Source organism: Protopterus annectens, chromosome 15.part0 (assembly GCF_019279795.1).
Source record: "Protopterus annectens isolate FY-2018-M chromosome 15.part0, PAN1.0, whole genome shotgun sequence".
NCBI classification, from domain to species: Eukaryota; Metazoa; Chordata; order Ceratodontiformes; family Protopteridae; genus Protopterus; species Protopterus annectens.
Genome location: NC_056749.1, coordinates 674,504,020 through 674,521,167, shown reverse-complemented (window position 1 = coordinate 674,521,167; position 17,148 = coordinate 674,504,020). Strand labels below are relative to the sequence as shown.

Genomic DNA, 17,148 nt, shown 5'->3' with positions numbered 1-17,148 from the left:
TCCTCTTCCACCTCACAAGGACTCCAAACCAGTTGGTCAAAGGAAACTGTTCTCTAAGGGAAATTCTCACTGGGAAGACCTCCCCCTTCTGAAAACCAGTTTGAGCAACTTCCACTCAAGATCATCCTTAGGGAAGCTGGAGGGAGATCTGACACATGCCACTGCTAGGGCAGTCACAACCCAGTATTACCTAAAGACACAGGAACATGGACTGAAGCACTGTGCTAAACCTCACTGGGACAGCACCCCTGCTAAAGAGGAAGGGTGTTGCTGAACTTGCAAGAAATGGCAGAACGGACACCTCAAAGGATTCCAGAAATGCAGAGATGGATTTTTACATGTCAGATCTATAATGATTAGGGAGCTTGGACCTGCTCACCCCACTATTGCAAAAGGTATGGTGAAGGTGAGGCAGCAAACCAATCATTTAGATACCAGACAAAAGGCAGTACTTAAATTGAAGCTCTTCTATTCTTACCTAATCACTAAACAAGGGCTCATCTAACACCACAAGAGTTGCACAGCTTCTTGGACCTGGAAAGGGGAAGGGTAGGCATGATCATGAATGAGGATCAACTTAAGAAGGGGAAGAAAAGACCTAGGTTCCCCTGATCATCTCGGGCAGTGCCTGTTATTGGATGGGAAAGCCAATCCCCCAAGGTGAATAAAGGTAGCTTCTTCCTACTTACTATGCAGGGATGTCGGCCCCTGGTGAAACAGTCCCATATTGCCCAAGCAAAATTCAGGAGAAGGGACTCAAGCCTGCCTACAACAGGTGATACAGGTGAGAATCCACCAAGGCTGCTGCTGCAAAAAAGGAATCCCTAACTACATCTCAGATTCAGGAAGGTATGCCAGTCCTGAATCATGAAAAAATTAAACCTTGACAGTCAAGGCGCTACTTAAATATACCAACTCCGAGATCGCACTCCATTGAAGTAAAGGGAAGAATTCCCTTTGGCAATCTCTGTTCACTTTTGAGATATTTGCGACATTCGCTCAATTGGTGTCACTCAACCGGTATTCGCTTATGTCAGTTTTCGTTCGAATAATATAGACCCAAGGGGAAGGTTTTCTGGGTCTAAGGCCCAAGGTGGTAAAAAAGGAGACCATACTGCCCAATCTGTCCTCCTCTCAGGCCATCATGTCTACTACCTAAGAGATACAGGATTTAGGATTCTGGGGATGACAAAGACTAACTATGAAGCTCACAAGAGGATAATGCTTAGTAAGGGTATACTCCAGTCTGCTTGGGGTGAAAAAAAGAATTATCAGCCCCTCCAAGACAACCTTTGAAGAATAGATGCAACTCTAGGCCTTCAAAATATCACCCACGGCCGACTCCAGCGAAGGTCAACAAGAACCTCCTGCCAAGCAGACCAGGAGGGAAAAGATGTCAACACATGGTTTAATTTCTATTTGAAGAGGGACACTATTTAGAGAGTTCAAGGAATACAAGGATTCCGAAGGCACATCCCTCTTCAAGGACAGAGGCCTTCCCCAGCACATCCCCAAAAGAAATGCACATTTAGAAGGATCTCATATTCCAATAGCCTGAACATGCTTGACAGCAAATGAGTGGTCATGATGTTGGGCTATAGAAGACCCATGTATAGTGAGGACAGGTCTGTCTGGACCTGGTGCAGGCATCCAGCTAAGTTCCCTATAGGTAGCATCCCATAGCTGTGATTCTACAAACTATCAAAAGTTAAACAAGAAACCCTGTCTCCGGCACCTGAGCTGTAAACATCAGCACAGGCTACCCCTTGTGACTTCTCTTTAACCAAGACGCAACAGTCCATCTGGATTCAACAGAAGGCATTGGGAGACAAAGCCTGGGGCATATGTAACCCTGTTCCATGACTGCATTTCTTGAGAGCTTATTCCTCAATAGCCGGCTGGAAAGTAAAGGAATAAAGTCAGTCAGGTGGGAGAAATATAGTGCAAACACCCCACAATGCACCCCACAAGGGTGCCCCTTTCCTACATGTCCAATTCAATGTAGGACTGAAGGGATGGATTAGGATTTAGACTTTATTAATAAGGGATGAACTACAGCTTGTGTGAAACCCAAAACATTTGTGAAACCATGAACGTACCTTTGTGAGGACTGGATCCCAATCAATATTCAAAGTGAATGCAAAAATGCCAAAATCCCATCCCACCAGTGAAGTGGTGAAGAGTTGGACCCTCACGCCAATCACTGCGCTTGCAAAGACCCTTCCACTATTCTATGGTTTACTGCACAGAAGCAGCAGCTTATAGTATTTTTCTGTTAATACAGTAGTGTAGTCTCCCACTGATCTGAGGAATGACTAAATGATAGCAAGGCACAGCATGTAAACTGTGTGAGCAGCAAAAAAAAGAAAAAAGAACAGACAAGCAAGGTGCATTAGTCTGTTTATGCAACTGATGAGTGATGTGATAGCACACATAGGTGTAGGTCAGTGGCCATCCCAAAGGATATGATACCCAACCATAGCCGCACTAGGAAGGGTCCTTAAAATTAGAGTTTTACATTGAAACAGTAGTAGTGATATTTGTATGTTCACTGGACAGTACTGGTGTTTGTATTCTCACTGAGCAATACTGACATCGATATGTTCCCTGTGGAGCTGTGATATTTTTGTGCTCTCTTGGAAACTGAAGAATCTGCATCTTTACCAGAGAATCATAACATCTTATGTTAGCTGGGGAGTACTGACATTTGTACGTTCACTGAGGAGTACTGACATTTGTATGTTCGCTGGGGAATACTGACACTCGTACGTTCGCTGAGGAGTACTGACATTTGTATGTTCACTGAGGAGTACTGACATTTGTATGTTCGCTGGGGAATACTGACATTTGTACGTTCGCTGAGGAGTACTGACACTTGTACGTTCACTGAGGAGTACTGACACTTGTATGTTCACTGAGGAGTACTGACATTTGTATGTTCGCTGGGGAATACTGACATTTGTATGTTCGCTGAGGAGTACTGACACTTGTACGTTTGGTGAGGATTACTGACACCTGTACGTTCGTTGGGGAGTACTGACACTTGTACGTTCACTGGGGAACATTGACATTCATATGTTCACCGGAGAGTAGCTGTATGGCATTGAGTCCATAACAGTGTTAATGACAGATGTACTGTAATCAAGCTCAACAGAGTGACCTTATACTTCATACAAGGTGACTGGGTATCTACATCTCTCTTGGGCACACAAACTAGATGACAATTTTGGGGAAGGTGACATAACTCTCCAAAGGAGTCCTGGCAATCCATGAGTCTATTCAAAAGAACCAACTAAACACTCCATCCTGCAGAGAAAGGAGTAGAATATGAGCTTTGATAGGCTTCTGGAATAAATTCATGTTCTAGGAAGTTTCTGGAACAGTAAGATTTGATACAGTATGTCTCATTCTTTGGTGACACATCTAACTCCATCCTACCACTACTGATTCATACTAAGCAGATCTTTCTAAGTACTGCAAAGAGTTTCTTAAAAGCAGGAGAGAAAATAATGTCCGTGAGTGACAGGCATGTAGTGTAAAAAACAAAATGTGGTCATGTTTAACATGACTGAGAACTGCAGCCGACTAGGGACCACTATTAAACATTGCCATGGCAGCAAGTATGATCCTTTCAGAGTACCAATAAGGTCATCTGGTGCACATACTGGACACCAGATTTCGTTCTGTAAAAGGATCTTCCTTGTGATCATGAATCACACACGTAAAGGTGTTGGGTCTGTTCCTCCATGATTCTAGACAGCTGTAGCTGATTTAATATCTTTACATATTCATGCTCAGGAAATGATACTCTAATTGGGCAGGCTAAAGCAATATACATTTTAGCCTAACTCTTTGTACATATGTAAACAATAGAGGAAAAACTACACCTGAAATATGAAATGGCAAGAAAGGGAAACACTGTTTGCAAAGAAATGCTATATCACATTAAGGAAGAAGACATAATGATTGGGAATAATAAACCAAATGAGCAAACTATTCAATATGAAAAAAATCCACCCAAAAAACATTTAATCTCTTTCACACCCCAAACACTGGGGCAATGCTAAATTCCAAGCAAAGATTTGTATCCAAGAGAAAAAGGGGCTGCACCACAAGGCTTTGAGACAGCTAATATGATTGAAACAATAGTCAAGTCATCTATAGCCATATTTGTAAATAAGAGGGAAGGACGCAGAATGAAGTACTCTGAAAAGGATATAGCTGATACCCCTGCACAGTGCTTTATTTCAAATTTCAGGCCACACAGGGGTGGCTCTTTCACAATTTTTCTGGGTCGCTGAGGTCCCAAACATTCCAACTAAAGCTTTCACTACTACTCTAAAATTAGCTCTGTGGGATCTGACTGGCTTCCCAGGAGCTCCCTTTGTGCAATCAAAGATAACCTAGTATATGCCCCTACTCCTTTTCTAAATAGGTCATTATAAATGGGTTTTGCTACAGAAATGTGGAAGCAGGCCATTGTTGTCCTACCCCCCCCCAGGGTGGTCCATTCATATATTACAATTATTACAGAATCATCTGCCTTACACTGATTCCGTGCAAGGTAATGGTTACTATAAAGGGTCATAGTGCACCTCATACAGACAGACAGAGAAAATGGGCACTCTCTCTTCTATGGACTGTATCAATACATATTTGCCAAGGTAGATCTTGTATGCTGAACCTTGTAAACAATATGAAAATGAATGAGTGATTATCTATCCATGCACCTGGTTCTGGCTAAGACCTTTGGTACAAACCTCCATTTTAGGATTATAAATACATTTAGGCATTTGTGGTTAATGACTCTACAGTTGCTGGAGTACTTACTACAATGGAAAAAATCTACGTTGAATTCATGTAGAGATAAAAGAATAAGATATGTAAAGTCTAGTAATCTCTTTAGGAAGCTTATGAGGTCTGTAAGAAGTAAGAATGAGGAAAACGTAGTTTGACACACCAAAGATAGTAAGAATATAGTAAGAAGGCATGTTAAGCATCTACAGCATTAAGGAAAGACACTTAGTGCAACTACAGCATTATAAATGGAGACAGTGCTGTAACAGACTAAAATTCAGGCTAAGGTTTTCTCATAACACAGGTGGTGAGCAATGGCTGAAAATAAGTTATGTTACACTGGAAAAGGTTAGCAAAACAGTTAAACCTTACACAGTCACAGGGCCAGATGGCCTAAACGTTCCCCCCCCCCTACAGTTTATTGCTAAGGATATCACTCCAAGTCTTTTGTACCTCTTCCAAGAATCCTTTCTCACAGGTGAAGTTTCAAAAATGTGAAAAAATGCCTTATTACGATCAGTCCTAAAGGGTGGTGATGTCTCTACTCTGGAGAGTTATAGACCTTAAGTTTAACATGTGTTTTAGGCAAATAGTTTGAAAAAGTCCTGGTAAAGGTATTTGTTAACATTAAAGACTTTAAGCTAGACCTAAGTCAGCACGGTTTTGTCTCAGAATGCTCATGTCAAAGGAACCTATTAAGCTTTTACTAGTTTGTATGCAAAGACATGAATAAAAGATTACCTGCTGATACTGTCTATTTAGATCTCAACAAGGATTTCAATGTAGTACAGCACGATATAATTGTGTCATTAATAGTGGAAAGTAATATAAATAGGTACATGGTCAGATGGGTTAATAAAATGGTTAAAACACTGATGGTGTAGCTTTCCAGGCTCATATCCAGAAGTGTAAATCCCTTACTGAAACCTGCAGATCTACAGGTGGTGTTTCTGAAGATTAATACCCTCATCTGGTTAAATACTGAGCATATCTAAGGTTAACACAGAGAGATGGCTATGTATATGCAGCTGTTGGGTTAAAGTCTATCAAAATGATCAGAAGTGACTTTGTCCAATCAGAGTAATTCAAATAACACTATATAATGATTCAAATAATACTACATCATGCAGCATCCACAGAAAGCCTATGCCAGAGTACTGGAAATGACACCTCATCTGATAGTTTAGACACTGGTTCAGGAAGAACAATGCAGATTTCCTCCAAGCCATGGAACACTGGCTCAATTACTTGTCCTTGCCCAGAGACTACTGGGGTCAAGAAAGCTTGCCAGTATTGTTTTCTGCGGAACAGGAGAAGGCATACAACTGAGTACTGTGAAATATCCTGTTGTAGGTGTTACAACAGCACAGGGTCCTGGGTTTACTCCTTTGTGCAATCAAGTCTCAATCCCCACTCTTGGCATTAAGATGAATATTTTTGTGATGGATTAGGACACACCTTGAGTCCCCTCATGTTCACAGTTTTTATGAATAGAATATCAGGGAATAGACAAGGAATAAAGTAGTTGAAATAAAAATTATCACTTAAAAATCAGAGATTAATGTTCATTCCAGAAGAGAGTTAGCTGTTTTTTTGTTTGTTTGTTTTTTTTTTTTTGCAAGCAAGGGGGAAGCAGCTATCTCAATTTTTTAGGAGTTTATGTACACTTGGATACTATTAATGGATGAGAGGAGAGGAACTGGGGGACTGACCAACAGGCTGATGCAGTAATATGTACAGTGCAAATACTGGCAGTAAAGCAAGAGTTAAGTCAGATGATGAAGCCTTCAGTTTACCACTCAGTCTAGATACCAAGTCTGTCAAGCTAGCTCAGGGGTAAAGTCTGTGAACTGCTAACAAGATTCATTCTGAAGTCAGGGGCTTGATTCTCTCAACTTCCACTTGCAAACTGTCTGATTCTGAGCAAATCACTTAACCAGATAATGCTCTGCAGTTGTCCCCAAAAACTGACATGTTCAGTGGGCATATCAGATTAATAAATAAATAAAAGTAAATTAAAAAAATGTCAAATAAATCTGCAGTCACAAGTTTTGGGTTGTGAATAAACAGATAAGATCATGACGTTTATGGATATAAGTGATAGCAATTATATTCCTTCAGACGGTTGGTAGACTTACTCTGCTTAACAGAGTATGACCACTATTCCTTCATGTTCATGGACGCCAGTTCTGTTGGTGTGGACACCTAGTGAAGATGGCTCCGGTGTACCTTTGATGAAAGGTGCACCAGGGGCAGATTAAAGGAATGAGGCTACAGGGCACACTAGAGAGAAAGTATCTCTTGGCTTGCCTAAGAATGCCTGCAGAATCCCAAGGGTTAGCTCAGGATACAGAAGTGTGACATTTATTGCTCAATATGCATTCTACCATTGTGACCATCACTAGGAAAGCCAGTTTGGAAGATGAATGGGTGAACAGATAAATTTATTTTCTGCGTGTGTGTGTGTGTGTGTGTGTGTGTGTGTGTGTGTGTGTGTGTGTGTGTGTGTGTTATACAAATTAGTAGATTTGCTGTGCCTCACCCCCAATTATTGATATCCAGACAACAGTTCCAGTGCTCCAAGTCCTTCACTGAGTTTACTGGCACTCCAATTTATCCCCCAGTCCAACCATTAAATTTAAACTGGGCCAGCAAGAATCTCAAGGGTGTCCATCTTCTAACTAGAACAGGGGTATGGATGACCTACCTACTCTCCTTGCCTCCCTCCCCTGTCGTTGCAGACAAACATCAGAGGGCAACTCCCTCTTTGGACTACGTCACCCCTTAGGGAACATCACTGACAAACACCCTTTCCAGCACTCTAGCAATGACCCGAGCTGCTAATCGAACCCATGTGGGCTTTGACTCTCTACATCACAGAACAGGTGCAGTAGAATAGCTATGTTAACAAAAACACTTTGCATTTATTCTATCATTCTTCACGTCACATTGTCCAGAAGGTGTTTTTCTGTAGTAATAGCCAATATTGACCAGATACTGTTCTCATTTCTAGCTGATGTGTTAAGAAGAATTAATCTGCACAAAGTCCTAGCCTAACTATGGCTTCCATAATCTTCTCTAGGCCTATCAACACAGAAACAATACAGAGCTGGCATTGTGCTTCTTAATGTTGCACCCCACACCTTTAGAACACAGGGCAAAGGCCTACACACAATGTGGTACTGGTACTTTAATGCTTTTCAGATGTGGTAGTCAATAGTAATTTCTTTAGTATGTTCCACTTTAAATCCAAATACTCTGACATGATACACTTCCGGTACCAAACCAAATTCATCCAAACTCTAGGGCTGTTGTCTGAGGAACTTCAAATGGGTACCTTAGGGCTCCATAAGTGACACTAATTATTTGTGGTATTTGGCTTCTAACGTGTGCTACCTTTTCCACCATTTTGCATTCCTTCTTTTGGCTATGGTGTTAAAAATATCCTTAAATTCGTCTTGTGCTTTGTGGATTATTCTTCATTTGTATAAACACAAAACAAGAACTGAATGGCTGGTAACTTTACTTTTCCTTCTTACTGATTCCACAAACCTCTCACTTGTAACTGATAATCTACAGAAACTTTCAGCACTTTCACCTTCCTAGCTTCCATGGCTAGGTCTACAGTAACATGAGTTCAAGGCACCCAAAGCTAGCCCCCCCCCCATCAGTTTCATTCCAGTCGAGTACACAAGGCTGGCAAGGAGGAATGTGCTACCTCCTTTTAAGAGTCAGAGCCTACTGTGCTGAGGTTTCCCCAGTGCACACATACATCATTTATCATGTTTGCTGCCTCATTGTTTTGTAAATTTGTAGATGTGGTACTGTTTTGCACTCTCAAGTTCTGCCACTTGCACCTCCGCTGTACTTGCTTTAGTCTCTGAGATACCTTACAATGATCGTATGTTTCTTCCTGCTGCAGACTCTGTTCCACAGTTCTAGAAATGTAACTCTACAGTTTGCCATGCTGAGTACAGCACAGATTTTCAGGCAAATTCCTGCTTTTTTCTTGCTTCCCTGCCTGATACACTTTTGAATTTTAAACTTAACTCTGTTTTTGACTAAAATATCCCTTCTTCAACCCTCTGCAGCCCTAGTGCATCGAACAACCCAGCCCAATTCAAGCTTATATATGAACTATAAAGACCTTTTAATTTCCTTCTCTAAACACATATACACTAAGTCTAGGAAAGGATAATAAATCTTTAAGCAAGTGTTAAATCTGAAACAAACTTTCCCTCTATTTTATATTGCATCCATTTATAATGCCCCTGTTAAAGCACAATACAATTACTTTCTATTTAAAACTATAAAAGCTCTTAATTTCTGTCTCTCTTCTAGTTCATAGATTCATAGGTATATACTAGGCTAGGAACAACCATTTATTTCAATCTACTGAACCAATCTCCCATTTTCTACACTAGCCTGTAGCCATCTTACACCCATCCCATCCTTGAACCATTTTATTTATAATGTGTGTGTACTCAAAGAATCTGTGATCTGAAGCTATATTCTGTAAACAACTTTCTTATTCTACAGGAACAGCACTGTGTCAAAGCAACCTCTTGACAATTACACTGTTCCAAATCTGCAGCTCTTGTAGTCTGTGCGATTTACTATATCGTACCATCTCCTTTGTTCTTGAATTTCACATACATCTGGCTCCACTGATACACTATTTATATAAAACAATACAAATGGACTACAACTTACAGACTAGAGTTTGATTCCCACATCCTTCACTTGCACGATGACTAACCATGATACAAGTCACTGAACAAGATCAAAGCAAAAGCAGGTATTTGTCTCCTGGGTGTCATTCAGTCAACAAGGACAAAAATACATAAAATAAAATAAAAATAAGCAGCACAGAACTGCAGATTTGGTGCCTTTTTTCTTCTTCACAGAAACTTAAAACCATTTTTTTTTGCATTTCCTATGTGTACTTTCATTTCATCTCATAGTCCACCAACCCCTTGACAGAGGTGAACAAGCACTCCCTTGTCATTCTTGTCTCAAAACGATTTTCAGTTAACTCACATTTTTACATCTAATACATGGAAATGGTAACAGCATGTGAGAATTCAAATTTCTGTAGCAAACAGGTTTTAACACAGTGATTACTGCTTTGTTAGGGGAATAGCAAAGTTGTTAGAGTGAGAAAAGGTCATCTTGACCAGTTATAAGATGGATTCACCAGTTCTCCGACATTAGGCTTCACAAAATTAACTATAGCACACAACAGTGACTTGACATAAATAAAGGCTTCTAAGGACATCCCCACCCAAGAGTACCGTTTTTCAAGAAAAGTTCTCCCTATACACATTAGGATATCCAAAATTACCTATTCCAACATGAGCTTCTAAAATCATGCTGACATCATTGGCACCATCACCGACCGATAAGGTTATGGGTCTGCCTTTTGTATTTTTCACCATTCTGACAATCTAATAAAGAAAAAGGGAAAAATGAAAACACAGATGAACATGCATACGCAAGTAGTTAGTTCCCAATGGTTCCTACACATATTAAGTGACAAGACTAATTCACACACTGCATTCTGTGTTACGCATGTTAGCAAATCAAAGCATCTGCTCAACGTAAAAAATATGTAGGACATAAAAAGATAATTTTACACAGATTAATAATACTATTTGAAAGATATGACACAGACAATATTTGTAAAAACTGTTTCTAAATACATTTTACCTGACTTACTAAGGAACGCTGATTTTAAATACTACAAAACTGTTTTCTATATCATACGGTTTTGATTCAGTTTATACTGATGAGCTCTGCTACATCTTATCCATTGTTAAGGATCAGATTTGATAATATGGAAATAAGAAGCAGGGATACTGCATCCCACATATTATTTCCATTAATAATAAGGCTGATATAACCTAAAATGTGGATAAAAGCCACTTTCTGAGATGTAAACCAAAGTATAGCAATGAAATTAATCTCTGCTGCTCTCCATCTGTGCACACTTCCTTCCACAAGACTTCACCAATGGTTAAATGTATTATATACGGTTTCTAAAAATAGCCCTCAAATAAGGCTACTTAACTGGCTGAACAGAATTGTTTAACTGTGGTAAACTACAAAAAACACTGCAAAAAGAAAAAAAATCATTAGATACTGAAACCATTTGCATTTGCTACCTATATTAAAGTGTATTGTCACATTAACACTACATCTTGCCATAGTCAAAACTAATTTATTTGGGCTGCTTTTTCAATGACAAGCTTCATAAACTTTTTATTGAAACCATGGCCCAAATAAATTTACAGATGTTTTGTTATTTTACTGCGTCCATTTTGAAATAAAAAGATTTTCAGCTCAAGAGATCGTTGGTGGCCTTCCGAGGTGCTCTGTTTACACATTTTTTTTTTAAATTTACAGATTTCCTCAGTGACATCAAGTAAGGCAATGGTCCATAGAGTTTTGGTCCATAGAGTTTAATGGATGCATATTTGTGCATGTACAGAATATGTCCATTAAACTCTATGGACATATTTTCCATTTTTCCCTGAGTTTGTCACTGAGGTTAAAGATCACAAAATTTTCAATGGCATCAGTGCAAGGAAAAGAAATTTTACGAGGACTATTTCTCCTTAAAGATAACATGAAAGAAGTTTACTGATGGCTAAAAAGCCTGATCAGCACCTTAAGCACCAAATAATTTGGTGCAAACGGTAAGTCACATAAATGTGACAATACACTTTAAAGCATGAACAGGGATTTAACCTTCAAATAATGATTTTGAACTTGATCACATGATCAACTTAGAGTGTTTTAAATGTTAGTGAAATGCTGCTTTGACTTGTTCTGATGAAGTCTGACATTTGTACGGATGAAAGCACTCAGCCTCTAGTTAATATGTTTTTATTACAGTATTTTAGCAATTATCCTAGAGGACATCTCCATGCATTTCTGTTTTGATGACTGGAAACAAGGGGATTTTACAAAAGTGGATAATTGGTCCTGTAATGTTAGCCTATAATCTAAGAAATTACCAGGATCTCACACCTTTTCAACAAACTCAAGCTTATTCCATTCATAGTGAATACAGTTTGGAAGCAAAGGGCCCATGAGTCTCTCAAAGTAGCAAGAACTGCCAAAGCCTCTGTTTTGGAAGTGTTCAACTTTAACCTGTTATAAGAAAGCCATAGATATAGTGCTTTAAGATGGTCAGCTAAGGAGTACACATGGAGTATTTGATCCTGGAGGAAAGGGAGGTAGATATGGGTATCAACACCATACCTACAGTATGCTGAGCAACTCTTCCTAATAAGGTCTCCCTACAGTAGCATACACACCGCTGAAAATAATGTGCCTAAGACTATATCTTGTGGAACTCCATATTTCAAAGGGAGAGAAGAAGACCACTATAAACCTGAAGAAACTGCTTGGAACCGGCCTGTAAGCTATGACACAAAGCAGTCTAGGACCAAAGTGGGAAGACCACAGTAGGAGATTAAATGTTCAATCACAAGGCCGTGATCAACAGTGTCAAATGCAATGAGATCTAGGAGAAGCAAGACTTAATAAAATCTCTCTTCTCCGGACATCAGAAGGTATTTTATTACCTGAATAAGGGCAGTCTCAGTACTATGGCGAGTGGGAAACCTGAAATGAAATAGATCCACGAGCCCATTGTCTATACAATAGATTTGAAGCTGCTTATAAACAACCTTCTCATACAATTACCTCAGAACGGAAGGTTAGGAATTGGGAAGAAAGTATCAAAAACAAAGATCTAATGTAGTTTTATGAATGTAGGAATAAAAAATACTCCTACAAAGACTACCTGAAAATGTCTGCTCTGCAGACACTGCTATGTACCACTACCGTCATTTATTACTGGTCATTCTTTTCTATTTTCCTTAGTTACCAGCTTCTGTTTACTTTAAAATTTGCTTTTATTTTAAATTACTTGTGTTGCCTTTCTACCTGTCCCTTACACAGAAGTTTGTATTTCTCTCAAAGATCTTACTTCTTCCTTAAAAAAGATTCAGACCTTCAGTCACTTGGAGCTTTAAACTTTTGTAGGGTTCTCCCTGAGTTCCCAACAAAAAGGATCCTCAGCGGATAAAGTCAAGGCTAGCTTTGAAAAAAGTACAGCTAGAGTGGACCTTCCCAATCCCAAAGGCACTTGGGACAAAAGTACATGGAATAGGATCATGGAACCTGTACGTGCTCAACTTATGTACCATTTTCAATAAAGTGATTCTTCATACTTTGGATTGGACCTTTGGATTTTTATGACTTGGAAGCTCATATCATGATCAATTCTTGGGGGCTTTGTGTTGGTTCAACGTGATTCATTAGCCATTTTTTATTTCTTTTTGTAAACAAAGATATGGTCCAATTTGTTCTATGCATTGTACATAGATCTAATTTAAGTATTAAGTCTCACATTTACACAACCAGTGACAGCCCCAGAGAAAGTCGTCCATTGTGGATTTAAAGTTTATTGCTGACTTTGTGAAGAAAGTTCAAGTAACAAACCCTAGAAGTTGGATATAACCTATTTACTACAACAAATTACAGAATTTCTGATACAAACCAAGAATGTGTTGCAGAAGTATATTAATCTTTGTCTGATAGCTACAACATAATATTGCAAGTATGCCTACTATACAGAAAAGCTGAGTAAACAGCGAACCAAAAACTCAATCAACCTATGCTCTTTATTCATCTTTTCCAAAATCGGTTGCAGCTTTAACATGAGGAGTATAACAGGAAATGAAATTAACTATAAAAGGAAGATGCTTCAGGAAGTGGCAGATACATTTTAAACTCCTGAAGTCAGCTCTCAGCTGCCTATACTTGACCGAAGAGTCCTAAGCCCATTAACCTCTCCTTGTATTCTTCATACCTCCAACACTTTAATGCTGTTTGCAATTGTTTCTAAATATTCTCCAAATATATATGTTATAATTTAGTGTATGGGGCCTAAAGCATGTTAGTGCACTCAAGCTTATGACTAAGTTAAAAAAATGCCATTACTCCTTTGTCTCTTGACTTGGTATATATATAGTTTTATGCACCAAAACAACCTGGAACTTTAACATATGACTTTCCCTAAAAATTAGATTTTTATCGACTTGCATTCCCAAATCCTTGAAAGATATCAAAATTCATCCTCAGATTCTGCTATTTTTTACATTGTAGCAAACAATCAAAACCAAGAAGTGTTCGTTTTAATTTTTCTTTTTATTTCTTTTTATGTTATTTGACTTGCTCATACAGTCAAGCTCTCTAAACTTAACTAAAATGTATTTCAATCCTCCTCGTATACAATCAGTTCTCAAATCATAAATAATCTCCATTAAAGCAGTAAAAGAAGTTATTTCGGACACTTGTATGTCAGTCAGTCTAGATCGGAAAATTATGTGTACCAACAACTAATCCTTGGGGCAGCGCCTGCCCATAACCCATCCAATCTCCTTTGTAATCTTACATCTCTGCAATTCATACCACATACAACAAAAAGTCTCCTATTCGATTTACTAAATATGAAGAAAGTCCTATGGCCTTTAACTTGTTAAAAATTTATGATTCACCCTACTGAACATACTGCTAAAGTTGATGTAAATTACATCAATGGGTGTTTTCCCCTTAACTGTCTTTATGATTAGATTATAAAGCTGTATGTTGTAAGTATTAACAAATCTCTTGTTAAAGCATGTGTTGGTAAACCACAGAAAGTCTTCTTCACCTAAATCATTCCGAGAAATTTTTATAAGACCACCCTTTTCCTCACTTTATGTAAACCTGTCAACCAGTCAATAGGCCTATAACTGTTCAAGTCACTTAATCACCATTATTTTTATAGACTGGCCTCACAACAAGTCTTTTGTAATCTTTAGGAAAATCACACATCATTGCTAATGATATCACCAATTCTGTCACTAATGTTTTTAAATCTCTATTAGTGATATCATCACAGCCTGTCACTTTGCATGGATCAAGTTCTAAGTACATTTATAAATGTCCTTTTCCTGTCCTTGTTCTTCAAGATAGTCAACTCTAATCGGAGCATCAGAACAGCTTGTACTAAAGATATCTACAAAATGATACACAGATACCTCTACCTTACAAAATGAGTGACACACTCTTCCCTTCTGGTTTTTAACAGCCTTGTTTAACAACTTATTTGTCTTTGACAAAACTACCACTTACTGTCCTAAATTTATTCTCACAAGGACTTCTCATATCTTTGATGATCATTTTAAATGATTTCCCTCAAAACTGTTTCCAACTTATTAATTTACTTTTTAAAATCCATGCACGCTGTAGGTACTGTATTTCTTAAAATATAAATTTTCTCTTTCTCAGCAACAGTCTGTTTTCAGCACCAACCTTCATCTTATGTATGGAAACCCTGTTTGATATAATGTCTTTTCCATTGTCTACTTTATATAAGGCTTAATATACTCAAACAGCAAACCAAGGAGAAAATGCAGTGTAAAAGGCACCAATAAACTTAAAAAAGCACCAAGTCATGCCGGACTGAATCCCAGGGAGAGTTTTATTAAAATACATGATTAAAACAAACGCTTAAAGACCACAGTGCTTTCATCAAAGACTTCATCAGATGTGAATACATTTAAGTGTTTATGTTTTAATCGTGTATTTTAATAAAACTCTCCATGGAATTCAGTCCGACGTGGCTTGGTGCTTTTTTAAGCTTAATATACTCAGTGTCTCTTCAGCACTACCTCCAAGTAACTCTTTATCCATTTCTTTCAATCCAGCTTGCCTAGCAAGTTCATAATTTTTGGCATACATTTATAACTTGATTCGCTCTTCATGTTTTCTGCAAATAATGTCTGTGAAAGCTTAACCTTTGTTGTTAACCATCTGATGATTGACTATTGGGTGAGGGTACAGTCAATAAACTAGTTTCAAGAAAAGAACACTGTCATGCTCACAAACTGCATGCAATATGGTCTCTTCTTCGGCAGGTTTATCTGCAATCTGCTTCAGCCTGCTTTCAAACAAAAATGGCATGAATAATTGCTGTACCTAACTGGACCTTTCTATACTGCTTCACCCAGTCTTAGGTGAAATTAACACCTCCAAACCAAAATCAAAAGACTGTAGTAGGGGTAGAAAAATTTCAGCATTTCTTTCCATTAACTACCTTTGCTTTGAGGGTATCTAAGTCCACGTAACTGTGAAAGTTATGATGTTTACTTTTTCTCTATTTTATTATTTATTATTTCTCTTATTTTTTTTTCTCATAGCTATTCTCTCTCCACTCTCCAAAATACTAGAGAGATGCATACATACTCAGATCTCAGACTACCTCCTTACTAGCAACCTCTTTTCCAATACTCAGCATGGTTTCCGACCAAACCATAGCACCACCACTGCCTTACTCTCCTTTACTAACACTATCCTTCAGCATAAAAACAATGGCTATCTCTCCTGTGCTAACTTCCTAGACCTATCTAAAGCATTTGACATGGTCCCACACAAACAACTTATCTCTGTCCTCAATAACCTATCCTTCTCTCAATCAGTCACCAACTGGTTTCAGAGTTACCTGCCTGACCGCCAAAAATCCGTTGTATGGTAGAATGACATATCTCCTCAACTACCTGTCACCAAAGGGGTTCCCCAAGGATCCATCGTTGGACCCCTACTCTTCTCTGTTTTCACCAATAATCTAGCCTCTGCCACCAAACATGGCACACTCATACAATACGCAGATGACTCAATCATCATCTGCTCAGCCCAGTCCCTACCCAAACTGCAAAAAGTCACACAGGAAGCCTTTTCCTCTGTTGAAACTTGGTTATCTGATGCCCAATTACTACTCAACCCAAACAAAACTAAACTACTCATCTTCCAACCCACCAAACATACTCAAAACAACTCTCACTTTAACATCACAGCAAAAGACAACACCACTATATACCCAACTGAACACACCAAATTGCTAGGAGTGGAAATAGACAATAAACTAAAATTTGACATTCACATATCCATGACCATAAAAAAAGTCCACAAAAAACTAGGAGTGTTATACAGAAATGAGCAACTTCTCACCAAAGCAGCAAAGATTTCAATAGCAAATTCCCACCTTATCTCCACCCTACTTTATGCCTCTCCAATACATACCAACCTAAGGCAATGCGATCTAAACAAGCTAGAGACCTGCTACAACAAAATCACCAAATTCACCACAGGGGCATCCTACCGTAGTCACCACTGTCTCTCACTTGCTGAACTGGGCTGGCTTGAACTCCCTTACCTCCTTCAATGTTATCAGCTCTCACTCCCCCACAAACTAGTAAACCATCCACTAAATGTCCCATCCCTCCAGAATCTACT

The 17,148-nt window shown here is 38.7% G+C and overlaps 1 protein-coding gene across 4 annotated transcripts in view; it reads right to left on the bottom strand.

Moving 5' to 3' along the window:
• The window catches only part of ATP11C (ATPase phospholipid transporting 11C), a 1,720,948-nt gene that overhangs the window by 218,627 nt on the left and 1,485,173 nt on the right, over positions 1-17,148 (bottom strand). For all 4 annotated transcript variants that reach the window (XM_044057530.1, XM_044057531.1, XM_044057529.1 and 1 more), the window contains one exon: positions 10,142-10,244. In XM_044057530.1, coding sequence (XP_043913465.1) covers positions 10,142-10,244 — 103 coding nt within the window. The remainder of the gene's footprint in view (positions 1-10,141; positions 10,245-17,148) is intronic.